The sequence below is a fragment of the Chrysochloris asiatica genome, unplaced genomic scaffold, assembly GCF_000296735.1.
Source record: "Chrysochloris asiatica unplaced genomic scaffold, ChrAsi1.0 scaffold00021, whole genome shotgun sequence".
In the NCBI taxonomy this organism is placed as follows: domain Eukaryota; kingdom Metazoa; phylum Chordata; class Mammalia; order Afrosoricida; family Chrysochloridae; genus Chrysochloris; species Chrysochloris asiatica.
Genome location: NW_006408539.1, coordinates 1,395,737 through 1,423,679, shown reverse-complemented (window position 1 = coordinate 1,423,679; position 27,943 = coordinate 1,395,737). Strand labels below are relative to the sequence as shown.

The 27,943-nt window shown below is 44.8% G+C and overlaps 1 protein-coding gene across 1 annotated transcript in view; it reads left to right on the top strand.

Moving 5' to 3' along the window:
* MYO5B (myosin VB) overlaps positions 1-27,943 on the top strand; it is a 227,494-nt gene that overhangs the window by 46,319 nt on the left and 153,232 nt on the right. The window contains exons 5-7 of the mRNA XM_006837488.1: positions 14,132-14,288; positions 21,004-21,147; positions 22,716-22,797. Of these exons, the coding sequence (XP_006837551.1) occupies positions 14,132-14,288; positions 21,004-21,147; positions 22,716-22,797 (383 nt within the window). The remainder of the gene's footprint in view (positions 1-14,131; positions 14,289-21,003; positions 21,148-22,715; positions 22,798-27,943) is intronic.

Below are 27,943 nucleotides of genomic sequence, written 5' to 3'. Positions count from 1 at the left end.
ACAATCCTATTCATTTTGCCCTGGACAGACCTTGTACATTGGAGTCTGTGTCAGACTGTGGGCGACTGAACAGACTGACCCTGGTAAGATTCCACAGTGCAGAGCACAGTGAAGCAGCTCTGTGCCCCTAGTACGGAGTTAGCTGAGGAAGACCTTTGTTGTTGTCGTGAAGATGGTTCTGACTCATAGCCACCCGGTACAGGGTTTCTGAGAAGCAGCTGGTGGGTTTGAACTGCCCACCCTGTGGTTAGCAGTCCAGTGTTGATCCTGCAACTGCACCACACCAGGACTTTGGTCAAATTCCGTCTTTCGCTTTTTGTTTGTGCACTGTTTCTTTGGGAAATGTCAAAGAAGTGACTAAAAGTTGGCAAGAGGTGGTTTGTGGGGGACTGTTGTTGGCTAGGAAAGAGGATTGAGAGGGAGAATGGAGAGTTTACGAGGTAGTTAGCACTCTGAGTCTAGATCTCACTGTGGAAAGGGTACCTCAAATGTTCTCTCTCAAGTTGTTGGCTCCTCTGCTGCCTAACATGTGAAAATACATTTTAAAAGAAATGCACTTCTTTATTCCCAATTATGTATTCTTTAAGAATTCTGAACACACATTCCTCACCTACCTAGAGTCCCTGGTGAAGGAAGAACGGGGGAAGAGCTCTTTCTGGGCAGACCTGTTAAGAGTGTGAAGAACCCTGGAACATCCTCCTGCTGGCTGCTGTCACTGAACCCGCTGACTTTGGTTCTCAAAAACTTAAGAACCCTTAGTCTCAGGGACACCATTGTCAATTGGCATAACACAATCCACAAAGGCAATGCTCTCCATCCTACTTTAATGAGTAGTGTGGGGGGCCCTTAAAAACTGACGAGCAGCTATCTAAGGTGCAGCTATTGATCTTTCCATGTGTGGAAGAAAAAAGAGTGATGAGAATTGGTGATGCTTGTAATCAGTTAGTCCAATGGAACATGTGAGCATCTTGTCTCTGTGACTCTGAGACCAGAAGAAGCAAATGGTGGCACACTACCATAAGGTCCTGATTAGAGTAGCATAAAATGGAGAACAAAACTCAAAGCTTTAAAAAGGAAATAAAGACGGGGCTTACTGGTCAGAAAGTGACTGGAGGAATCCAAGACTCTGGCCCTCGACCCCCCTTCAGGTCTGGAAAGGAACTCACCCTCGTGGCCTGATTTTCAGTCAAGCAGTAGATTTGGATATAGTGAGGACAACACTAGTGAAGTATGCTCACCATGGAACTGGGGGGTGGGGGGAGATGTCAGTCAGTCAAAATTAAAAGGGCAACATTTTCCTAAGGACAAAATTGGGAAGGAAGGTGTAAAGGAAACAGGAAGCACAGGGAGGCAGTGGGATACCTATTGTTGCATGGGGGGCACTGCAGTCATGGAGATGAAACAAAGTACATGATTTGTTGAATGTAAAATTGATTATCTTGTCTGTAAACCTTCACTCAATTTAGATACAATAAAAAGTTTAAAAAAAAAAAAACAACTTTCTGAACCGTATAATCCATATGAAAGCCCCTATCTGATATCTCTTTGAACCTTAGTTCCCACTGCCTTCATCTGGCTAAGCCTCTGGCCCTTTAAATGTTGTTAGGTGTAGCACCGTAGGATAAGCACACAACCTCAGACTCACCATAACACTTAACAACAACAACAATAGGAAAGATTGAGCTTCAGGTACAAATATGTGTTTTACTATGAGCCTTCCTCCTTTCTCTTGTTTTGGCAACTCTGTTGGATTGATATTAAAGTGCTTGGCAGTCAGGGTCATATCTGCAGGGTTCTCCTATGTTTGTCTGCCTCAGGCTCTCTGTAGTTCACTGCCTAGAGCATTGAGTCCTAAGTGAGCTTCCCCTTGGACCAGATCTGCAGATTTGTACCTGGACATGCTATTCTAATTTTTAAAGCTATTTGGGAAAAGCACTATGAAGATGGAGCATTTATTTTTGTAATCGAATAAAGCTTATTGCTGAATTAGTCTAACATGTTTAATGATATTCATAATTGTTTTCTGTGTAATTTAGACATAAATATTAAATAGTTGACATGAATCGCTGTAATTAGTTTACCTTTTCATAGCCAAGTTAGCTTTTGAATTCCTTTTTTTTTCCTACCAGTAGTGTCTTATTCATTCCCCATGGATTGATATTTATTGAGTGCCTACTCTGGCAGTTAGTCTACAGTGTGAACCTGTGGCTTTCTCACCACATTCCATTACAGTTGCTACAGATATGTAAGCATTTATACTTCTCTCTACTGCAAAGTGATGGTGTATGTTAGATCCTTCAGATTTGCCTGATGGGGTTGTTGTTGTTGTTGTTATGTGCCATCGAGTCGGGTCCGACCCATAGCGACCCTGTACAGGGTTTCCGAGGGTGTAAATCTTTACGGGAGTAGAAAGCCTCATCTTTCTCCCGCGGAGCGGCTGGTAGTTTCGAACCGCTTACCTTAAGCTTCGCAGCCCGATGGAAAAGGAGGAATTGAGGGCAGTTCCCCTCCCACTGCTGTGTGGATTGTCAGCCTAATCTACTCAGGGAGGCAGGCAGGATGAAGAGCTGATTTGGTGGAGAGCTGAAAAGTTCCATCTTGGATATGTAGGCTTGGGTGGGCAGGAGCCTTGGGACCTCCAGAGAGAAAATTCTAGTACCATAGTAGTTAAAACACTCGGCTACTAATTGAAAGATTGGTTATTCAAACCCCGTAGCCACTCCTTAGGAGAAGGATGTGGCAGTCTGCTTTCATTCCTCAGGATTACAGCCTTGAAACCCCTGTATGGCAGATCATCAAGTTGATGGCAGTTGGTTGGTTTTTTTGTTTTGGGGGCAGCAGACCACTACATGCAATTACCCAGTGAGACTTGTGCATAGGTGTTTGGTTCTCAATGGAAAGGTTTGGGTTGGGGGCATGTAGCTGAGTGGAGATAACTTTTAGGTGGCAGTTAGAGACAAAAGGAAGATAAGGTCACACTAGAAGCTACCTAGAGAAGTGAGAAAACTCATTGCTGTTAAGTGGGTCAGAACTCAGAGACACCCTATATTGTAATCAGAATAGAAGTGCCCCATAAGGTTTCCAAGGCTATAATCTTTACGTGAGCAGACGGCCACAGCTTTCTCCTGGGAAGCAGCTGGTGTGTTTGAACTGCTGACAAAGGCAACTTTGTGCTTAACCATTGTACCATCAGGGCTCTTTGGGGAAGTGGGAGGAGACAATAAATTAGACATTCAGGGATGCGCTAAATTTACAAGGTAAAAAGTTATTTCACTTGAATTTACTTGAATGTTTCATTTCATTGCAAAATAGTTTTAAGGACCAAATGAAACAATGTTTTTGGAAAATGGTGCTTGTTTGGGTACGACAGGCTGAAAATATGTTACAATATACTTCTCTCGTAGTTAATAACAATATTAATGTAAAGAATTACATGCAATATAAAATTAACAGAAAATACTGCTTCCAATGCGTACACTCACCTAAATTCCACAGCTTTCTGAATTGCAAACTGTATTGTGAACATTACCAGGTAAGAACAAGTTGATGTGGAATTTATCACGTAGTTCAACTGTAACCTGGACCTGAAACCACGGCCTATAGACTGAAACAGATCTTAGTGATTTTTGTGGACATACTCACACTCTCCCCCTGCTGGCTAGAGCAGTCACTGCAGCTCTTTGGACTTTAGCTTGCTTATCTACCAGTGGGGATCTGGGCTTGGTGGAGCTTCTGAGATGCTGCACAAGACCTCTTTAAAGTGTTCTAGAGCTAAGACATCAGTTTGAGAACTAAGGTATGCCTGACATCAGGCATGGTATTTACAGTAGCCCCATATGCATATGTAAGTTGAACAGTGAATGAGGAAGACCATTGAAGAATTGATGTTTTGAGTTATGGTGTTAGAGAAGAATATTGAAAATACCATGGACTACCAGAATAGCAGACAAATTTGTATTGGAAGAAGTACAGCCAGAATGCTCCTTAGAAGCCAGGATGGTGAGACTTTGTCTTTCGTACTTCAGACGTATTATCAGGAGGGACCAGTCCTTGGAGAAGGACATTACAAAGCAGGGAGGCGGGGTGGGGTGGGGGTGGGGAATCAGTGAAAAAGATTAAAAACTCTCCAACAAGATGGACTGACAGACACAGTGGCAGTGGCAACAGCAATGGGTTCAAGCGTCACAACAATTGTGTGGATGACGCAGGACCAGGCAGTGTTTTGCTCTGTTGTGCATGAGGTCGAAGACACCTAACAACAACAACAACTATGACATCTGGGATGGAAACTGTCTCTCCCCAGAACAGCAAGTTAGTGGAAAGGTTGGATTAATTTTGCTGCTATCTAGATCATTTCATATCTAAACACACTGTCATCTAGTCAACCCGACTTTTAGTGACCTGACAGGAGTCCCGGTATGGTGCTGTAGGATAAGCACTGAACTGCTGACATCAAGGTAGGCAGTTCAGATCCACCAGCCGCTCCTTGGAAACCCTATACAGGGTCACTTTGAGCCAGAACTTAAACTTGGTAGACTGCAATTAACAACAGCAATGACAACAACAACAGGGCAGAGTGGAACTGCTCCATAGGTTTCCCAGGATTGTAAGTTTTACAGAGGAGTCCTGCTGTGGCGCTGTGGGTTAATGTGCTAAGCTGCAAAGTCAGTTTGAACCTCAAGGTCGGTGGTTCAAGCTCTTGGAAACCTTATACAGGGTCGCTACAGGTCAGAACTAACTCAACGACACCTAACAACAACAGTCTTTATGGAAGCAGATTGCCTAATTGTTCTCTAGCAGAGTAGCTGGTGGGTTCGAACCACCAACCTTTGAGTTAGCAGCCAAGCTCTTTAACCACTGCACCAGCAGGGTTCCTTCTGTTGTATGTCTGGCTCATTACTGTCAAGTTGACAGACTCACAGTGAACCTACAGGACAGAGGGTTTCTGAGACGGTAAATCTTTACAGGAGCATTCAGCCGCAGCTTTCTCCTGAGGAGTGACTGGTGAGTTCAAATCACCGATCTTTATGTTGACACCCACGTGCTTTACTCACTGCACCACCAGGGCTCCTTACATCATCCCTAAGAAGTCTGTGCCTAGAACCTGGCACTCGGAGGGCTGCTGTGACGCTGAGGTGGGAAGTTGATCCTGGGATATGAAATACACCAAATGCTCGTGTCTTCTGTTGTCATAGGCTCCTTTTCATCGTTCCGGTAGACACTTAGGGCTGTGACTTCTCAATGCCAGTGAAGCAGCTTCCAGTGACTATGACACCTTCCTCAGTGATGTGTCTGGTGTGCTGGGCTATGCCTGAGCACACAACCTAACCTTGGAGCGGAGGGTATCAGTGCCTGATGCCACACCTCCCTCATGCCCCTCACACAAGTGCCCTCCCTCAGGTACTCTGTAAGAAGGGTGTGTCTCCTTCTTCTCAGTGTCAGACTTGTTGGAAGGATTAGAGAATCTCATACTCAGATTGTCTTGCTATAGCAGAAATGTGGTTTATAAGCCCCTCGGCCTTGGGAAGAAGCGCTTTAGCTTTAGAATAATTGTAATTGTATGGCTCTGTGTCAAGCTAAAATCTGCCTCCTCATAATTTCCTCTACCCCTCTCACCTAATTTTAATACCATCGTAACATGCCTCTCTTCCCCAACCTTGCTCTTTCCTTCCCCACATAACTTAATTTTATTTCCCTAAATCTAATTCTGCCATCCACCTGACTCCCACCTAACTCCTCCAGCTATAACCTAACACCTCCCCCAACCCAACTTCCCCACCGTAATAGGTTTTTAATATAGTTTTATATCCATGTAGTTTTGTATGCTTGTATCCCTAAGCGATACGTTGTTTTATTTGCAGGATTGCATTTCTATAAATAGTCTCATGCCAGTATACAGCATTGTCAGTTTCTAGTCCGCATTGCTTCTAAGATTCCTCCATGCTGGGGCCTATGGCTCTAGCTGATTCATTTTCACTACTGTAAATGATTCCATTGGGTCAGTCTACCAGGATGTATGTGTGCCTCTACTTGCATGGACTGTGGTGGCATTTACAGTTCGAGGCTGCTCTGAACAGTCTTGTGCTTGTCTGTGGTGATCACAGCTACGAGTTCTTCTAGGACTCAGCCCAGTATTCACCCACGTTACCCACTCTCATTTTTTACTCCCCCCCCTCTGTAGACAAGGGCCCTAACAGGTATCTTTTAATTTACATATGTTCTTATTGTCTTGGGCTGGTTTATCTAGAGAAGCAAAACCAGTGATGCGTATATGTGTGTATATGTAAAGAGAAATTTATTATCAACGAAATGGCTTACAATTGTAGAGTGCTGGCTGGGTTCCCAGCGGGAGACTTTCCTGTGTGCCCATCATATTGGGAGGAGGCCACACCCTCAAAGAAGCATCCCTTCAATTGATTCATAGCCACTCATAGAGTTAACTATGCCGGTATAAGGGTTCATCACCGTGGGAATAAGCACATCTCAACTACTAAGCCATGGGAATCCTGGCCTAGTGAAGTTGACACAGAACCCTAACTGTTACACTTATACAAATGTATAGTGTTTTCTGTGCCAGCAGTAATTTATGTAAATGTACTGTTATATGTCATCCTGTTCCTTCCTTTTCATCCTACACTGTGCTCTCTGTGTTGCTTATGTGCATCTAATTTGCTTTTATATTCAGCGTTTGTGGGTGTATCCACCACTTTTTACCTCCCTCCTCCCTATGCCGGAAATCCGGGCTGCCTCCATCTCCCTACCACCTCAAACCACACTGCTCCATGCCTTTTGTGCATTAGGACTGAAGAAAGTGGTATTTGGTAGAAGAAGAGTTTGAACTCGCAAGGTAGCCCCCCAGACACTCTCTGAAGTGCATGTTCCTTTAGAGTCTGGGTACATGTGGGCCAGGTTGCTTTGCCGCCGAAGGCATGCCCTACCCTCTCACAGTACAGAAGGTCCTAGAGTTCTGTGTTCTTCAGCTGCACTAGGCACTGAGGCCTTGCTAGTCTTTGCTGAGGCTGAGGGCAGTGTCTTACTGTTTTCCTGTGCATTCTGATTCCTAAGGAGCACATCCCTATGCTTACCAGCTTTCCGGTTTTCCTCTTCTCTACCTTGTCTGTCTGTATCCGTAAACCTATTCTTTCTTCTTCTCTTGAGGTTTCTTGTTAATTTACAGAAGTCCCTTGTATAGTTTAGATAATAATCCTTCCCGTTTTAGACTTTGTAGTTATATTTTATTACTATTACCAAACAAATGACCTCTGTCCATGATACTGACACAAATATCTCTGTTGAACAGAAACCTTCATTATACATTCTTTGCCTCCCTACCCTGTAGCGTAGTCATCCTTACCAGAGTGGGTGGTCTGTGTGGTAATGATGGCATTGAAAATATATCATTCAAGAGTAACTCGTAGACAGGCAAAAAACGATAGATTGATTATCCCATTAGTGAAGAGAATGTATTCTACTGACACACCCAAATTTTCAGATGATTTGTCAGTAGAGGAAGGCACAGTAGAGGGATTTAATGATGTGTTCAGGAATGGTGTGTCCTTCCTGTTTCGCCTTAGCAAGCCAGGCTGCCCCCCCTCACTCTTGTCTTGCAACTGGACTGTGTCTCAGAGGCCTTAGCATTTGTCGTTCACACCTGTCCATCCTCTCTCAGGGATTCCCAATTCATGGAAACAGACTTGCACCTTTCTGAGGCCAATGGAGCTCCCCCTAGTCTTTCCCCTGCCCATAGATGAGCCATGAGAAAACTGAGCACAGAGCTGGGACCACAAAGTTCAGTTGTGCAGTTCTGTGTTGAACAACTCTAGGGTTCACCAGCCATTGGGCTCAGCTGGTACATGGCAGCCTGTTGAGGACTCTTGTCTTACACAGTCCACGTTCTGGCCTGCATATCTGACTCATTGGCTCTGAGAACAGGTCATCATGGAACTTGTGTTTTAGTGGGAGAGAATCGGTGGGAGGAATACACTGAGGTAGTGTTGTTTTTGTTAGCTGTCGATTCATAGTGACCTATGCACAGTAGAACAAACCACTACCTGATCCTGCTCCATCCTCACAACTGTTGTCAAATTTGAGCTCATTGCTGCTACCGCTGTGCTAATCCATCTCGTTGGGGTCTTCCTCTTTTTCACTGACCCTCCAGTTTACTAAGCATGATGTCCTTCTCCGGAGACTGGTCCTTTCTGGTAGCATGTCCAAAGTATGAGAGACAGAGTCTCACCATCCTGCCTTCCAAGGAACATTCTGGCTCCTTGTTGTTGTTGTTATGTGCTGTGGAGTCGGTTCTGACTCATAGTGACCCTGTACAGGGTTTCCGAGGCTGTGAATCTTTATAGGAGCAGAAAGCCTCATCTTTCTCCTGCAGAACAGCTGGTAGTTTCCAATTGCTGACCTTGCGGTTCACAGCCCGATTCATAATCAATATGCTACAGTAAAATAAAATAAATTGTGTAGCAAATGCTATGAAAATAATGGTTACAGAAAGGCATCTGAAGAAGCAATGTTTTAGTTGAGGGAGTGATACTAAGCCACACAGAGCTCAGGACACAGATTCTTACACAGTCTCCTGTTCCAAGGTTAAATTTACTCCAGGAGATTAATTGCTGAGTACTTTATTGTCCAAGGAGGAATGTTGTAAGGATAATGCAGAAAAGTTACCACATCATTCAGGAAAACTCTGCAAGGACTGGAAGGCTGTGTTCAAGTTTGGGCTCCTTGTCTCCATAGTGGAGGAACTCTGGGTGTGTTATTTTGTCTTTGTAAACTTCAGAAAGTTTAAAAATGAGGTGATTGGCTGGTATCTAATAGTCTTAGGAGTCTTAAACAAGGGGTACTTGGCAAAGAGTTCTGTAAATTAATCATGTATTGGAACCGTAATACATGAGCTGCCGTAAGACGTAATGTGATTGAGGGCCAGGCATTAAGAGCTGTGGGACCTTTAAGCAGAAGGGAATAAAGAAGGGAGCTCTGCATGGCCTGAATATAGTAAGCAACGAAAAAGTAACATGGGATGCCCCCGGAAGGGAAGGTGCCAGGTAACATGGGCTTTGAACCCAGTGGAGGAGGCTGGCTCTTACTTAGAGGCCAGTGGGATGTCATTGGTAGGCTTAAGGCAGGGAAGAGACATAAACCAATGTTCATTTTCTGAAGGTCACATAAGAAGCTTTTATTAAAAAGCAGGGTGAGAGGAGAGATTAGAGAACTGCTGTTGTAGGGCATGTCCGAGCCAATGGCAGGTGGGCTGAGGTACCAGAAGAGAGCAGAGGATATTTTGGAGCTAAATGTAATGTGACATGTGGATATGTGCCTTGAGAGGAAGGGAGGTATCCACAGTGAGTTCTTGGTTTCCGGCTGGAATACATGAGGAGGCATGGGGGCACGTGCTCTAATGGGGAGACAAGCTCGGGGGGGGGGGGGGGGAGGAGCATCTGGAAGATGTGTGTTCCTGTAGAAGGCACTTTGGCCCTGGGATTCTAGGTGAAAGTCTGCCCCTAGTGATCTAGTGACACTAGTTAAATAGTGTCAATGGATTGTGGACACCAGAGCACAGTGGGCTAGAACTGAGGCTGCCCAGGTGTACCCCACACGCCCACAGGTGTGTCATCTGGCCTCACTGGGCTGTGAGGCAGAACTGCTGGTGCTTTGCCGGTGCTCCTCTCTGAGTTTGGCAACCACACAAGCAGTGGTTCCTGTGGGTTCTGTGTGTACTACTGATTGGGAGGCCCCATGGGAGATGGTTATTCTCAGCAGGAAAGGCATACAGGACCACATTCAGTGGGATTTCTCCAAGCAAAGCTCTGGGAATGGCTCCCTGGCTGGTGGGCAGGGCTCTTCTGTGAAGAAGGGCTGCTTGGACAGCTTTCCACCAAGTGGCCCTGCCCAGAAATGGACGATGAGAACCGTGCTGGGTTACTGAACTTAAGACCAGGCAGTAGTTTGCTGGAGGAGTAGGATGCTCTAGCAGCAATTGAACCCCTTCTCTCAGGTGTCAAAAAGGGGAGCCACTGTGAACGGGGAAATGGTTGTGTGTGGTGGTTGTCAGTGTTCTGCTTGGAAGCTGGAGAATGGGTAAGTACTGACTTCAGAATCCTGTGCAGTTTGCTGGGACATAGGCCTTGGAGAACCTTTTTGTGTTTGGAATAGTGCATCACTTCTTGAAGGCAGCCAGGGCCTGTGGAGCAGCCAGTTGTTAATGATTTACTCTTCTGCTGCCCTGGAAGGAAAGGCTGTATTGAAAAGCAGACTGAACCCTGTTGCCAGCCCTGAGTCATCTCTATGACTGGGCTGAATGCATTGTTGGTGGTGGAAGGATGCGAAAGGACTCAGCGCTTACAAAGACTCTTCCCCACAACTAGCTCCAAATATGCAAAATTTAAAACAAAGGGATTTTCCCCACTCCTGCTGTGGCACTACACTGTAGGACCAGCCCTGGACTACAAACCACAAGGCCTTCAGTTCAAATCCACCATCTGCTCCTTAGAAGACCTATATAAGGTTGCCGTGAGTCAGAACTGACTCCATGGCTCTTAAAGACAACTCCTAGAGTTCTGGTCATGTGATCCTTTAGTGTCAGGAGAGGCCTTGGGGGTGCTGTAGTCACAGCTTTGATTTTAGAGCTGAAACTGCAGTGACCCCGAGAAAACTAGGTGGCCACACAGATACAAACACCTGACAGGAATATAAGGTAAAATGTAACAATGTCTTAAAAATTGTACGAACGCAATGATGTGGGCCTTTTGAAGATGGAGAAATAATTTCCTGCTGGTAATGCTTAGTTAAGGAATCGGGGAGAATTCAGAAGACAGGCATGTGTTGAACATAATTTCAGTCAGAGAGAACCACCATAAAGAGCAGTTCAGACTTCAGGGAGTAGCAGGTTGGCCCATTTGGCTGAAGTACAATGCCATCATCTGATAGAAGTGTAGAGGTCATCTCATATTAAGGTAAAATCCATAGTGTGGTTAGATGGTTTACAGAGAGCCTGCAGATGGCAGAACCAGAACTTAGGCCAGAACCTTAGCTGGAAGAAGTTATTGAAAGGCCCAAGAAAAGGTGACTTTATCTAACCAGCCTGTATGTCAGCAACAGGTTGAACATCCACCAGTTTAGGCACGAGTTTGACCAAAGGCTGTTGGCTGTACTTGTTTCTCACGCTCAAAGCCACACCAATCAAACCTTCGCTATAGAGTTAATTCCAACTCATGGAGATACTGATGATCCTCTAGGATACAGAAGAACTGCTCCTTAGGGTTTCTGAGACTGTAAGGACATTGTGTTTGGTAAAGGAGGGTCACGGAAGAAGAGGAAGAACCCCAAGGAGATGGATTGGGGCAGTGACAGCAGTGGGTTCAAACACAGCAGTGATTGTGAGGTGGGTGCAGGACCGGGCACTGTGTCATTCTGTTGTGCATGGGATCACTATTGAGTGGGTGCTGACTCGATGGCACCTAACAACAACAAATGTTTATGGGAACCTCATCTTTCTCCATGAAGTGTATGATGGGTTTGAACCGTCAGCCTTGATGTAAGCAGTACAATGCTTATCCCACTCAGTCACCAGGCCTCCCTTTATCATGCCCAGGAGGTTCAAATGTAAAGGTTTTTAAAGCCTGGGAATATTTATAACTTGGAGTCCTGGTGTGGCGCTGCAGGTTAATGCGCTGGACTGCAAGGTTGACTTGAACTGCAAGGTTCGTCCTCATCAGCTGCACTCTTCGGAAACCCTATGTAGGGTCGCTATGATTCAGAACTGACTCAAAGACACTTAACAATGACAACAACAATGGTATCTTGACCATGTATATACATTTAGATAGTTGTTCTTGGGTGCTGTAAGTCCATTCTGACTTAATCGTAACCCCATGTGACAGAGTACAACTGCCTCCTAGGGTTTCTAAGCAGCCAAGAACTTCACTGTTTGCCCCCAAGTCCTTTCTGCTCTCTGTCCCTACTAGAATCCTTCTGCTTTTGCATTCCTGGAACTTTATTGTCACATAAACTAGCCCTTTTTTTGGACTTCTTGGGCTATTTACCCTTAGAACAGGCTGCTTGTCCCTCAGACCTTTTCTGTCTCTTGAGTCGTTCTTCCTGAGTGGTGGGCGACTTTTCATTCATTTCCCCGTATTACTCAGGGCCATTCCTGTCTCAATACTGCAAGTGGCACGTGATGCGTATCAGTGGTCTGTGCCTCCCTATTTGTGCCTGATGTAGTCTCTTATGTGCGTCACCCCAGAAGTCCAGTTCCTTGTGTGTGTTGTGTCAGCATAGGAATCCTGGGGGCATTGCCCTGCCGCTGTGTCCCAGCATCTGAATGCTGCTTCCCAGGGGTCCTTATTAAAGTACCTGCGCAGTCCATAGCTCTTCCTTCAAACTGTTCTCTGCTGAGCGCTAAGGCTCAGACTCACGCTGTGCTCATCCATGTGTTTTAGGTTAAACATAGACTTTGGGCAAAACGCCTAACTTTTGGTGGCAACTCCTGCTCGTTATGATACAGGGAAAAATTTTTAACGGCATCAAGCCTGTGTGTGTGTCAGAGGACGCAAGCCCAGCTTATTCTGTCTTGGTCACCTGGGATGGCTGTGCTTCTGAGCAGATCCTGAAGGAACTGATGATGACAACATTATCGCTGGTCAGGCAATGTAGTGTGAATGTAGTATGAAACTAAAATAAATAATGGAAGGGGACTTAAAAAAATCATGGAAAAATGGAATTGAAAGATAATAGAATTTTTCTACAAACTTTTGAAACCTCTTTGTAAATGAGTATAGTAAACTCTGTAAATGGGTATTATAAACTGAAAGATTTCTTTAGAGGCCACCTTTTCAGTGTAGTTTTCACAGAGATGAAGAGAGGAGGCAGATTCTGTTGGCAAAACTAATACTTGGAACTACAAGGGGTCTCAGAACGCTGCTTCTTATTCCATCTCTCAGATACTAAGTAGCATTTAAATAGAAATTTTCAAGTAATTGGTTGGTAGCCAATTTGAAAGTTTTTTCCAGCTTCATCTCAGCTGCATCTTCTAGCCGCCTGCATTTTCCCAGGCCCCTCCCCCGTTGGATGATGATTTGTGTGAGCTGAGACCACACATACTCTTAGCTGACCTTGATGAGTAAACTGATGGTTAAGGTTTTACCACCCAGGACTCTCCCCTTAACAAACTCCCTCCTCCAGCCCAGGGCTATGTGGTCTCTCTAGTCCATATCTAAGGAGCTCTGATAACGAACATAGTGGTTATGAGTTGGGCTGCTAACCTTAAGGTCAGCAGTTTGAAACAATCAGGCTTTCCGCAGGAGAAAGATGAGACTTTCTGTTCCTGTACGGATTTACAGCCTCAGAAACCCTGTTCCGGGTTGCTATGAGTCGGAACCAACTCCACGGCATACCACCACCAGCAGCAGTCCAAATCTAGCCGGGCAGCCTCTCTTCTTCCCCATATTTCCCACTTTCTCATATTCTTGACCGCTGGCCTAGAACTCAGGAGAGAACCTTCTGTGCTGGTAGATGCCAGTCAACTGGGCTGATAATTAGAAGGCAAGAGAGACCACCTGCAGGGACCTTTCTGTTCTTCTTCTTTAACCCAGTCTGCCCAGGAAGCAGTATCAGCTGCTGTAAGGTGCGTAAGCATTGGCTAGTGCCTAGAGACTGAGTTCTGACTCCGCAGCCATGCCTTATGAATGACCTCACTTGGATTCGTTGATCCCTAAATTGCTTCTGATGTTGTTAAGTGTCGCCGAGTTGCTTCTGACTCATAGCGACCCTGTGTAGGGTTTCCAAGATGTAGCTGGTGAGCTTGAACTGCTGACCTTGCAGGCCAGCGCATTAACCCACAATACCACAGTAATACATTGGGAATATACTTTGTGCCGGCTTGAGGATTCAATGCCAAGTACTTTCCCTCCTGGAAATGGGTATGTGAACTGGTGTTAGATGAGGGAGTATAGCCTGGGTAAGCCACTCACTTCCTGAATGTGCCTCAAGCACATGAGGAATGGTAGAGAAGCTTCATGCTCTTCCTTCACATGTGTCCCTCAAAGAGAGGCGCTTCTGAGCAGACTCAGGCCCTTATCACAAGAGCCTTTCCACAGCCATCTACTGACCAGAGGTCTTTCCCTTCCAGAGATGAGAAGAACCAGTCCATCATCGTTAGCGGGGAGTCTGGAGCTGGGAAGACGGTGTCAGCCAAATATGCCATGCGCTATTTTGCCACAGTTGGTGGCTCAGCCAGTGACACCAACATTGAAGAGAGGGTCCTAGCATCCAGTCCCATCATGGAGGTAAAGTCTTCCTAAGACCCCCATTTCTGGAGTTCTTTCTGCTGGGGGGTAAGACTACTAGATGTTGAGCCTTCCTTGACTGATCACAAGAATCTTTGGCAACACCTTGAGAGCCCATTGTCCACGTTTAGGAAATAATTATACCCACTTCTCAGTTCTTGACATGTATTGTCATGGATAGATTCCAAAGAGCAGATCATTATGTGAAAATTGGTGTTAATGTAAAAGTGGAGGGTGACGACATCATTAAATAACTGTCAAAGTAGATCATTACATAACCATCGACCACCGAGAATCATGACCCAGCCAACTTGACCTTAGCCATGACCTTAACCCTCATAACCAGTATCATTGTGACCTCAGTATTGGTCATTGACAGGTGTAGATTGTTAATGTGCAAAACAGTCAGGTTGTAGATTTTTTACTATTGTCGTGAAATGTAGTTGACAGATGAAGGGTATGTGTAAAAGGTATCCTGAAAAACCACAGATTTGAGAAGATGTCCTTTAGGTCTCCAGGATTGGGCAGAGTGTCCTTTTTATCTTCTCCCTGGCTCTTGCCTCTGCTGGATTCGGAGTGTTCTATTCACATCCCTTCCCACTCACACCCCCCTTTGCTATTGTTCTCCTTCTGTCTGTTCCACCCAAACCATCAGATGCTTCAGAGGACCCACTGAGTCTGGAAGGCAGCTCTCATGGTGGGTGGGGAAACCAATGTAGAGTATTCTTTTTTTCACAAGAAAGTATTTGGAGAATAATGGTGTGTGATAAAACAGCACCTATTGAACATCCTCAGAAAATCATTATCTGTGATGGCCAGGGCAGACCCTGACTGTATCCCCTCAGATATAGTCAGGGCTCCATACTAGAGCAGTCTGTGCCAAGGACATTGCTTGGTGGTAGTGGTGTGCCGTGGAGTTGTTTCTGACTCGTAGTGACCCTGTGTAGGGTTCCCGAGGCTGTAAATCTTTATGGGAGCCGAAAGCATCATCTTTCTCCCACCAAACAGCCGATAGGAATCACCTGGAGGACTTGGTAAAGCATGCATTGCTGGGCTTTACCCCCACAATTTTTGAGTCAGAAGAGCTAGGCAGAGACCCCCAGACTGGGTATTTCTCACAAGTTTTTCTATGCTGCTGTTTCTGCACAGGTACCACACCTTAAAAGAACCGCTGACCTATTAAAAAGGTTAGAAGGGCTCTCTGGAAAATGTGGACGAATAAAAGGGAATAGTCACCGTTATCCTGCTAGTGATCAGTCAACATTTTGTTATATCTCCAGCTTTTTCCAGTGAACTTTATAGTGGAAATTAAACATTTTATGAAGTGTCATTATTAACTGCAGACATGTGTTGATGCATGGTTTTGCCCACAGTTTGTTTCACTCCCCCGTTGTCCTGCATTTAGCTGGGTGATTGTAAGCCCTGAGTCACATGGTCTGGCCATGGCCCCTCTGCAAAAAGTGTTTGTGACCATGGCCTTCATCTCCCTGACACCAGCTACCATACCTGTATTGAGGGTGCTAAGATAGCATTCAATAATCAGCATCATGGTTTCATCTCAAATGTGAGTGAAGCCAGGCTTTCAGCTGGCTTGCTTTGCTCCCAGGTTTCAAAAATCAATTAAATCTTTTTAGCAGTAAGATTTCAAAGACACAGTACCATTGCTTTCAGAAATAGAGCAAGTAGTTATTCTGGACAAAATAGAGAAGGGAAAAACCTATTTGAACTCTGGTGCTTGAACAAAGAACTTGATTATCAAGATGGGAATTTAGTGATGGCAGATCATCACATTACTAAACAGGTACGAGACACAGGGGCATGTGGTTTCAATTACAGTGGTCTAAAATGATTGACTGTTTACAGTGTCCACTATGGCCTGAGTAGACTGATAGACTGCAGGGAGACAGGGCACCTTGACAAGGGAGAAATGGGAGGGAGAAGTGTTCCCCCAAATCCTTACCTCTATGCCTGTGGTTATAACCCATTTGGGAATGGGCTGTCTCTGTTAATGAGACAGGATTATAAATCAATCTATTTTGAGAAAAAAGAGTTCAGAGAAGCCGATGCCTAGCCACATACAGATTGCCCAGGAGCAGAAACTTGGAAGAGAGACAAGACCTTCCTCAAGAGTCAGCAGAGAGAGGAAGCCTTCCCCCAGAGGCAGTGCCCTGATTCCGACTTTGAGTCCTAGGTGGCAGTGTGGGCTAATGCACTGGACCACAAGGTCGGCAGTTCAAATTCACCAACCACACCTTGGAAACTCTTCACAGGGTCTCTGTGAGTCAAAATCAGCTCAAGTGCACTTAACAACAGGAGAAAACAAATTTGTTTGTTAAAGCCAGCTGCTTATATTTTTCTAGAGCACAAGATAACAAAGACAAACACCCCCATACAAAAATACATGAGAGGCAGTCCAGTTGCAAAAGTCTGTGGAGAAGGGGTATTCATAGGCATAAAGTAACCTAAGACTCCATGATGTCATTAAATAAGTACTACAGTGATTTGGACTTAAAACATTGATTTTCTGCCTTGTACAAATTGCTTCTTTAGGAAACATATGGATAAATCCTTCGGGCTCATTCTTCCCAATCCTAGATTTTGCATCCTTGGGACTATCCCTTGAGCTGTTACTAAGAGCTACGTTTGAAAGGAACCTTGGCTATAATTATATAAGAACTGCAGTCAGGAGGAATCCTGAATGGGATTAGAAAGAGTTGTTGCTAAATTGTTGCATTGCCAGTGTCTGAAACCCTGATTTCTCAGAGTTTCCGAGTCTAGTGGAGCCCTTATATTAGGGAACCCAGTCAGTTTTGTGGCTCTTTAGAAGGTTATAACCAACACAAGGCATGTCTTAATCAAGGGACAGCTGATTGCTGATTGTTCTGCCCCTGTCCTGAGGAAGGATTGTCCCTCCCAATGAAGCAATCACTTACATCTCATTCCTCTACAGTGGAGGAGACAGAATTCCCAGTGGGCTGCACTAAATGACAGTTGTGTGAATTAAAGGCGATTGGAGGACGGGTTGGGATTGGCTAGGGTTCATTGGGATGATTTATCATCAACATCAAAACTCCCCGACCCCATTCTTACCAGCATACCAGGAGTGATTTGTACACCAGTCTGCACTGATTAAAAGAACAGCGGTAATCAAGGGATTGTTAGATAACTAGATGACTGGGACTGCCTAAAACTTAACACACTTTATGTGCATCCAAAGACTTCACCAAGTACAAAGAACCGCAGACTGGGGAAAAGTTTTGACAGTGACCTATCTGACAAAGGACGACTCTCTAAAATTTATAGAAACTTTCACACTTCAACAAAAAGGCAATGCAGTTAAAATTTGGGCAAAGGACTGGAACAGACATTTCATAAAACAAGGCATTCAGATGGCCAACAAATACATGAAGAGATAGGCACGATCATTTGCCATTACAGAGATGCAAATCAAAACCACGATGAGCTATCATCTCACCCCAGCAATAACAGCAGTAATAATAATGAAAACAGAAAACATGAATTATGCTTGAGTTCATTTATTCCTGGTGTGGCGCTGTGGGCAAATGCACTGGACTGCAGAGTCGTTTTGGACTTCAAGGTTGGCAGTTCAAGCTCACCAGTCGCTCCTTGGAAACCCTATGGAGGGTCGCTATGTGTCGGGACCAACTCAATGGCACTTAACAACAACAAATAATAATATGCATCGTATGGACCTATCACTTGCCCCTGCTGATGGGCATTTTTGGTGCTGTTTCTTTGTTAAATAGATTGCAACACTGGGTATTCTTCTGCATATCAGCCTGCACACTCATATGAATGTTTCTCTAGTTAATATACTCACACCATATTGTTGTTGTTGCTAAGTGCCGTTGAGTCAATTCCAACCCATAATGATCCTGAATAGGGTTTCCAAGGAGCAGCTGGTGAGCTTGAACCACCGAACTTGTAGTTCAAACAACTTTGCAGTCTGACGCATTAGCCCACAGCGCCACAACCACACTCACACCATAGAGGTTAGGCTTTATAGCACATTGGAAAATTACATCAGATCACAAAATGGAAGCTAATTCCTTAATATAAAGACTCATGGCCTAATTAAGGTGGCATATATTTCTGGGAACATAGTTCATTCCCTAACATTGTGCAGCACATTTGAGATGGTGCACCAGATTGGGAGGAGAGTGTGTGGTTATAGAGTTTAGCTCAGTCCTGGGCCAAGCAATTCTCCTCAGGCTGAATGAAGGGTTGAATGACTCAAGTCCTGTCCTTACACACAGGCACAGTAGGCACAGTGGTCATTTTCCTTATCAAGACTTAACAGAGGACATTTTCATGAGTGTCAGAGATAACGTCAACTTTTAACTGTTTGTTATTGTTGTGAGGTGCCATCAAATCGCTTCTAACTCATAGCAACCCTGTGTAGGATGTCCAAGGACTGGGCTGGTGGATTTGAACTGGTTAGCAGTCCAGTACTGATCCTGCAGTGCCATACCAGAACCCTTGACATTATAAGCAGCTACAGTGGTGCTGTACGTTCAGCACTGGACTGCCAACTACTCGGTTGGTGGCTCAACCCCACCAACCACTCCTTGGAAACGCTATATAGGTTCACTATGAGTCAGAAGTGACTCAGGCACTTAACAGCAATTTGCTTTTGGAGTAGATTAGATGTTGTTGTTAAAGTGCCTTCGAGTCGGTTCCGACCCATAGCAACCCTAAGGGTTTCCAGGGAGCGGCTGATGAGCTAGAACTGCCGACCTTGTGGTTCAAACCAACTTTGTAGTTGAGTGCATTAGCCTACAGTGCCACACCAGGATTCCGGTAGATTAGATGGATCCTGATAAAATGGTAGAAAAATGTGGAACATAATCTCAAATTCTTTTTAAAAATCTAGAATTACTGGATCAGTTGAGACAAGAGGACTCCCTGAGACTATTGTCCTGAATGTTCTTTAAACCTTGAACTAAAACTACAGGTAGTCTCTGGATTTTCAGTGCCTGTGTGCAGCGTTTTAATCATTGCAAAGGCTCCCAGCCTTTTCTTGCACTAAAGGATGGGTGGGGAATGTCTGGCCCATGGCAGGCCAGCCATATAAGGCCCTGGAAAGGCAACTGCAGTTTCAGCCATCACATGATAGCAGGATACTTTTTAAGTTGATGATTTTGTATGGTCCATGAATGATGTTATGAATATCCAAATCACCCTTGGAAGAAAAAATTTCCCCACACCCACACTGAAATAAGACTGAGCAAGAGTTGTATGCACCTGGTCCAACTGACCTACAAATTCCTAAAAGACACAATTATCTAAACAAGAAATTGGCTCACAGAGTAAAGACTTTCACCATGAGAACTGCATTCATATAACCCTTCTTAGATCAAATCATTTTCTGCTTTGAATTTTGTGTTGAAACCGTGCATGTTTAGTAATGGAAGGCGTTTTGAATGAAATGGAAAAAAAAATTATATGTTTGTGTGGTACTGTAGAATAAGCACTGGACTAATGACTATAAGGTTGACAGTTCAAGCCCACCAGGTTTCAGCAGGAGACTTTCTGCTCCCATGAAGATGTCCAGCTGAAGAAACCCTTCTGCTGTGAGTTAGAATCAACTCCATAGCAGGGATTTGAGACGAATTCTGATACAATTAGTGGAACATGTATGTTCAGCAGGGTGTTTGGTGCTGAGATTAGTGAGATGAAGACTGTTTCTTCAGATCCACAATTGTATGCAGGTTCCTACTAGATGACAGAGTTACTAAAAGTGGGCTAACAGATACCCACTAAACTCTGGATGCAGAAACTGTCGATGGGCGTATTATGTCTTAAGAGTTATAAGAGGGTTAATTAAAAAAAAAAAATTTATATGCCACCAAGCAGTCAACAATCATTTTAAAAAGAAAGAAGAGACAGTCAGGGAGCAGGGTAACTAGATTACCTAACACAGAATAACCAGAGCAGAAAGGAATGTTCATGCATTGTGAAGAATAAAGTCAATATCACTACAGAACGTGTGAAAAAAAAAAAAAAATGTTGGAAGGGAACCAAATCTGCTGTGTAAATGCTCACTGAAAACACAATAAAAGATTATTGTTTTAAAATGCTGAAAAAGTGCCAAGAAGGTGGTGGCTTCCTGGTAAGCCAATGTAGGTGGAAGTCTGTGATCCCTTTCTAGGAAGTATGTTGATGAGTTGGGGATAGCTTTGATTGTTTAGTCATGGAAACTCGATCAAAGCAAATTCAACACAGGCCGGTTTCTATCAAAGAAAATTTGGAGCTAGTGGGTGCTGGCCCTGGCTTTGTGCCTCCAGGGTATCAAAGGAGAGGTCTCTATGATTCTCTAGGCCTTTCCCTCCCCTCCCCTCATGGTCCCAAAATGTTTGCAAGAGAGGTTGCCATCATATGTGTACTCTAGGTAGAAAGGAAGATGAGAAGGGAGGGATAATAGAGGGCATTTTCTAACTGGGTTATCTCCTTTGAAGAGCATATGCATTAACTTCTTACTTCATTGATTGTCCTTATGAGTAAACGAGGCTAGAAAAATACAGCCAGCTTTCTTTTTTTCTTTGAAAAAGTCTCAGCTCATTGTCATCCCAGTAACGGGTTCTGTAAGGAGGTAGAGAGAAGGAAGGGACTGATGGTTGCTGTCACAACCATACAATCCCCAAATTAAGAAAGTTTCCTCTTTTTTGCTCACCTTTTTGTATGTTCCACACAGGCCATCGGAAATGCTAAAACCACTCGCAATGACAATAGCAGTCGCTTTGGAAAATACATTCAGATTGGCTTTGATAAAAGGTACCACATCATTGGAGCCAACATGAGGACCTACCTGTTGGAGAAGTCCCGGGTAGTCTTTCAGGTAAGTGTGTGAGTTGGGGTTTTCAGTATTCACCGAGTGACCTCACTTGCTCCCAAAGAGCATCTCATCTTTTGAGCCTGGAAGAGGATGTATTTGTTCTTGTGGTTTTCTTCCTTTTCTTTCTTTTATCAAGACGTCTTCATTGAAATGGAAGAGGCATTAGACCACACACACACACACAAATAATTTATCCAGCATTGTTACCTTTCAGTGGAGTGTTATTTTAGATTTAACCAACAGACATCTATTGAGTTCCTGTTATGTGTTGGATATGTGCCACGCGCCCAAGATACAGTGAATTCTCTAGGCCTTTCCTTCCCCTCCCCTGTTCTTTTCATCGTGGGGTTTGAAGTCTGAAGGTCAGGGGAATGTCATAGATAACAGGGTCTGTGGGTTTTAGCTTTAGCCAAGAACTTGACTTGGCAGATTATTTTAAAATAAATAAAAATAAAGCCTGCTGCTGCCCTAGTTTCTTGACCAACACATGGAGTTCCTGCTTCTCACCTGCTGCGACCTTTCCTGGCTCACCCTGTTCTCACCACCCTCGTGTACTCACCTTCCATCCATCCCCCTTCCTAGCTGCTCGCTGAGCCTGTCTACAACCCTCTTGCCCCTCAGCCCCAAGTGGTGGTCAGTGCAGCTCACGACCCCACAACAGTCCTCCAGAGGCTGGAGTCCTCCGTGAACTAAGAGGGTGGTTATGTCTGGTTTGAGCCTGCCCTACGCTTGGTCTTCTCATGCGTTTGATGGCTTACCAGGCCTCAAGGGTCAGCTGCCTTCACAGGGAGGACCACTGCAGCCGTTTCTCTGTGACTCTTTTCTCTGCACTGATGCTTACCACACATCTAAGGGATTGTTTGGCCAGCCTTATTTCTTTTTCCTTTTTTTGCTTAGACTTTCTCTCCTCTTCATAGGTTTGGGGTGACCCCCAAGTCTTTTGTTCAGTATAGCAAAGGGTGCAGTGTGGGTGGGTTGGGAGAAGCTCAGACTAGACACTTCCCTGAGTAGACCTTGGCACTTTATCCTCTTGTGCCTTCCTTGCACATACTCCTGGCCCCTAGCCACTCAGCCAACTTAAGACTTGTGGAGCTGCAGGCATCCAGTGTAAGTCCCATCTTGACCCTGAGCCTTCCCCGACTGCTCCAGCTTGACCTGATGGCTTTGACTTGGGTCCAGACCTCCCAAAGGAGCAAAGGCTTTTACAGCAAAGAAATGACAAACTGGAGCATTAGCCAAGCAGCAAGAAATCTGCATTCGTCCTTGTTGAATGACTGATTCACCATTTGTGGAATAGCAGGGATGTTCGATCTAGATGGAACAATAAAATACCTTGTTTCCATGTCTATTTCAAGAAGTAAAAATCCTCAGGTTGGAAGGAGGAGCCATAAAAGTGGATAAAACATCTGGAAGAGGTAGTGTACGAGGTGGTTAGAGGGCATTGGTAGAGGAAAACATCAGGAATGGTGTTGGGCTCTGCCTCCACCGCCGGAAGCAGTTTGGGATTCGGGTGGGGGAGGATGCCAATCTTGAGGATCGCTGCCTAAAACTGCTTCTCTGTTGTTTTTCAGGCAGACGAAGAGCGGAATTACCACATCTTTTACCAGCTCTGTGCAGCTGCCAGTCTTCCAGAATTTAAGGAGTTGGCCCTAAGTGAGTGAGCAAGTGGATGCCAGTCCTTGGGGGTGTGGGGGAGGGGGCTCTGCTCAAAGACTGAAGTAGTGGGTCTGGTCTCAGCTCCTCCTCGAACGTGAGCACTGCACCTGGACCTCTCTGAACCTCAGCTGCACAATTAGTTAAAGAGGGTTAATAATTGTCAGGCTGCCTGAGAGGGTCACAGGCAGTGGGTGGGAGAGTGTTCACAGAGCATAAGACGCTTGCCATGCTGGGTTACTCTTTTCCAAGAAATGTTTCCCTTTTAGGCATCATAAGAAGTGTGTTCTAATACGAGGAGTTAGCTGTGGTTAGGTGCCGACAAGTCAGTTCCAATTCATAACGACTGTACGCACAACAACAGAACAAAACACTGCCCGGTCCTGTGCCAACCTCACAATTGTTCTGTTTGAGTTCATTGCTGAGCTAGAGATTCAGCTAATGTTTTTGGGTCATGTTTAAGGATTAAGACAACAACAAAAGGAAGGTGGCAGAGAGTGCAGTGATAAAGGGGGTGGCTAGAGAGGCGTACGGGTGCACATGGACATTGGCACAGAAAAGCGGGGGCACTTTGATTAGGGAAATGGAGCACCTACCAGGCCCTCTCAGCTGGGGCCACTGCAGGAGTCACCTTGTGACTTAGGGATGTTAGCATGCTTAGTTTGCCTCAAGGCTGTTGACATGGAACCAGTAGGAGGCCAGAGCAAAGCATGTATAACAGGCAGGCTTTAGTTTTTCATAAGGAGCTCTGGTAGCATAGTGGTTAGGAGTTGGGCTGCTAACCTCACGGTTAGCAGTTCGAAACTACCAGCATTTCCACAGGAGAAAGATGAGGCTTTCTGCTCCTATAAAGATGTACAGCCTTAGACACCCTATGCAGGGTCGCTCTGAGTCAGAACCGACTCCACGGCACATCACCACCACCATACTATACTGCGTCTTGCTGGGAACCTTTCCTCCTTTCTGTAGACAGTGGCATAATCCAGGAGCGTTGACTGACACCTGCTACTGAGTCCACAAAACCCGTCGCCGCATCACATGTGTGTGAGAAGGCCCAGCATCCTGCCCTGACTGACCACAATGAAAGAACTGTGTGTCTAGACAGACAGGCTGGTCTTTGTAGGATTGTGAGAAACGGGAGCTTTTGAAGCGTTGCTGTCCCTTATCCCAATCCTAACCACCTGAGAGGTCAGAACCCTCTGTGGCCACACCAGCTTGGGCTCTCAGTAGCTGGAACACATCAGATGGTTCTAATGTAGTCTGCCCTCTTTACTCTGAATTGTTGTTGTTGTTAGGTGTCATAGAGTCAGTTCTAACCTATAGCTACCCTGTACTGGGTTTTCAAGGAGCAACTGGTGAGCTTGAACTGCCAACCTTGCAGTCCAGTGCGTTAACACACAGCGCCACACCAGGACTCCACATTAGAGCTCATGAACTCCTCCTGTAGCATTTAGTGCCTGTACCATACAGTTTAGCATTTGTTCCTTCCTCCGCTTGTCATGATCTTCTCAGGCTGTAGTAGGCACTGCGGACGCAGCCCTCACTGACCTTACAGCCCGTTGTTCAGGGTGATAAAGACTGCAGACTGAAGCATCGTGGAGGCAGCTCCGAAGGTTCCATGGGGATTAATACTTAGATGGGATTTGACTGTAGTTACCTTGTGCTGCTATAACACAAATATCTCAAGTTAGGGACCTCAACAAACAATGATTTTCTAACAGTTCTGGAGGTTTGAAGTCTAAATTCAGGGAGTTGGCTGTGGTGGAAGGCGTTCTTTCTGAGGACTCTGGGGGAAGGCGCCTGGGACCTCTCATGTCGGGTGGCCGCTCTCCTCCCCATTGGTGTGTGCTGGTTTAATCAGCATGTTCATCTCTCAGATGAGATTGATTTAAGACATACCTGATACCTATGTCTGGTCTGTTAACATAACAAAGAAAGCCCATTTCCCAGTGGGGTTGTAATTACAGGGCTAGGATTTGCAACACCTTTTTTGAGATCGAAATTCAACTCATAACAGGCCCTGAAGGGGAAACTTCTGTATGGCAGAGATCTCTAGTCGTTCTGGGCTTGTAAGTCTGATTCTCCTCAGCAAAATCGTAAACTCATCAAGGACAAGGAGTGCATATTACTTGCTAAGCAGAGCAGGACCCTAAGCTAGGGACTTGTGGCTCAGCTGTCGGTGCAGCCCCAAGTGACTCAGAAGACGGCCATGGAAAAGACCATGGTTGTCCTCCTCTTTCTGTCCCAGAGGGGAATGCAGAAGAGGCAGCTTTTCAGGATCAACCTGAAGAGGTAGGATTTTTTTGTAAAGTGAGTGTTATAGGAAACTTACCCAACTGGCATGACCCATCTGACTGTATTTGGACCAATGTTTCAGTTGTAACTTTAAGGTAACAGGGTGATTATTTATCACTTGTTGTTGTTGTTGTTGTTGAGTGCCTTCAAGTCACTTCCTACTCCTAGCACCTTGTGTAGGGTTTGCGAGGAACAGCTGGTGAGTTTGAACTGCTGATCTTGTGATTAGCAGTCCAGTGCTTACCCTCCAACACCACACCAGGATTCCATTTTCACTTACATGGCTTTATTGAGGTGTGAAAAATGATTTTTCCTTATTATGTACTTCTTCAAGTTGGAAACTCTATGGACCTTTGGCTGAGGCAGTTGCAGACTACCCACTTTAATCAATTTTCTGTAGTCTTTTACCTGTATGTCCCCTCTGAGAGCATCGACGATGAAATGAAGAGCCTTTGATAAGTAAGCTCTTGTACTGTAGCAGGCGGCTGTCTTTGGCCTGTGGGTGGATTGGTTGTGAGCCCTGAAGCTCTGAGTTCTGTTCCACTGATAACTCTGGATGATAGCTGGAAACATCAGCTAAAGAAGGCCTCACCAGTGGCGCTGATGAATATTTAGACCTGCTTTGCATCCTTCCCTCTCATCTTCACCTAAAATATACTGTTCTGATTCACAGAAGTCTCTGCAAAACCCCTTGGCCCAGCATGAGTTTTATACATCTATCTGAGAGTAGAGGGAGCAGATTTGCATCCTGGCATGTCCACACTCCTTCTCTGCCCCATCATTGTGGCCTAAGGCATTCAAAATGACCTCATTATGAATTAAAAAAAAAAAAAAGTCAGTAAGCTAACTTGTGAGAATATAATATGAATTAAATGATTGTAAAACCTATACTGGTGTAATGGGCCCATTTTCTCTTAAATGCAGCTTTAGGTTACTAAGATATAAGTGACCCTTTGTTCTTTTTTCACTTATATATGTGTATTGATACAGTTTTATAGGCAGACAACCTCTCTGGCCTTGCACAAGTCAAAGTACAGCCTCCCTACGTGACGCACAAGCCCATGAACTTGGTCTTGAAGGTCCAGAGCTCTAATCACAAGGTTCACCCCTGTGTGGTCTGTACATGGCCTGATTCAAGAAGTTGCTCTGGGAGGGAGTGGTCAGTGAAGGCTTCGAAGCCCTGAAAGGGGAGGTGAGAGCTGGCTGACAAAGAAAAGCTGTAGTCTTCTGACGCCTGTTGTACTGAAAGATCTGGAGAAAGATGTTAGCAGAGGCTGTTGTAGACCTTAAAGCAGACGTAAAGGAGCTGGTCATCGGATTGGAATCAAATCATTAAGTAAAGAATGCTGCTCACTGACCCAAGTGGCCCCGGCAGTGGTAAGTGTCAGCCTGAAGGAGGTAACTTGCTGGGTCTGACTTTGGGTGTTGGAAGCATGTAAGGTGGGGCGGTTCCTCTCAGAACATCCAGCAGCAGGGCCCTGTATGTTGACAGTGAAAGGTCTTTGATAAAGTCTGAAAATTCCTTCTGTGCTTCCAGATGGAAGTCTAGTTTCTCTCTTAGAGATCATTTGAGACTGTCTTTCTGATGTGTTTAGTTGACATGCTTATAATAAGTTAGTTGCTGTCAAGTTGGCTGTGACTTATGACAACCTTATATAGAACAGAGGGAGACATTACCAAATCTCGCCCCATCTTCGCGGCCATGTTTGACTCCATTGTTGTAGCTGTGGGTCAGTGCATCTTGTTGAGGCCTTCCCTAATTTTTGCTGACCCTCTGCTATATTAGACATGTTGGGTTTTTCTAGCATTTGGTCTTTTCTGGTGATGTGTACAAAGTAAGTGAACCAGTGTTTTGCCATACTTTGTTCTAAGGAGCATTCTGGTTGTACCTCTTCTTAGGCTGGTTTGTTCAGTCTTCTGAGAGACCATGATGCATTCAGTATCTTCACTAGTACCACAGTTTGAAGGCATCAGCTCTTCTTCGGCATTCTTGCTTCATTGTCCAGCTTTCAGCTGTATGTGAGGCAGTTATGTGGCTTGGGTCAGGTACACCTTAGTGCTAGGTTGTGTTTATGGTGGCGGAGTCCTGTGATGTCATAAACAATCATCTCCACAGTTGAGTGATCATTAATAGGCTTCCAATTCCCAAACCCTGGGAAAACCTGGACACCACATACAAGTCCTACAATCTTCAGTTTTTCTGCCTGAAAAATTGGAATAAATAATATATTCCATCTTCCTCATATAGACACTATGAAAATCACCAAATTAGGTGTTTTGAGAAGTTGAGCGTAAAGGAGAAAAAAGAAACAATGCTTTTATTAGTAAGCCTTTGAAGCTGTTACATTGCTCTCTGCCAGAGCTTGTTAAGTAATCCAATATGAAAGAATTAAATAGGACCATCTGAGCTTTCTGCGTGGCTGCTGAGGAAGGCTGCCAGACACACAGGTTTGCAGCACAGCCCTGAGTCTCGTCACAAAGCTCTTCAAGATGTATTAAAGGTCATCCTAACAGATAGTTTTCAAAAATGTGTCAAAGAGGATGGCTATGAAAAAAGCCGCTGGGGCCATAACTGCATGTTACATGTAGAATCCAAAGTTACCTCCTGTCGTAGCTGTAGCTGACGTTCAGGTCCTTAGCCACGCATTTATGAATCCTTCATTGTCTCACATGTGACATGTAACACTTGAGGAAGAAAAGATGAAGAACTGGTCAAGAAGATTAGTGAATAAAACCAAAAATTAATATTTGACCCTGATAACCCTATCTCACAGTAATAAATTACATATGTAAACAATGCATGCTTAAATACTTTGTGTTTTCTTTCTCGGGCAATCAATTCTATTTTATT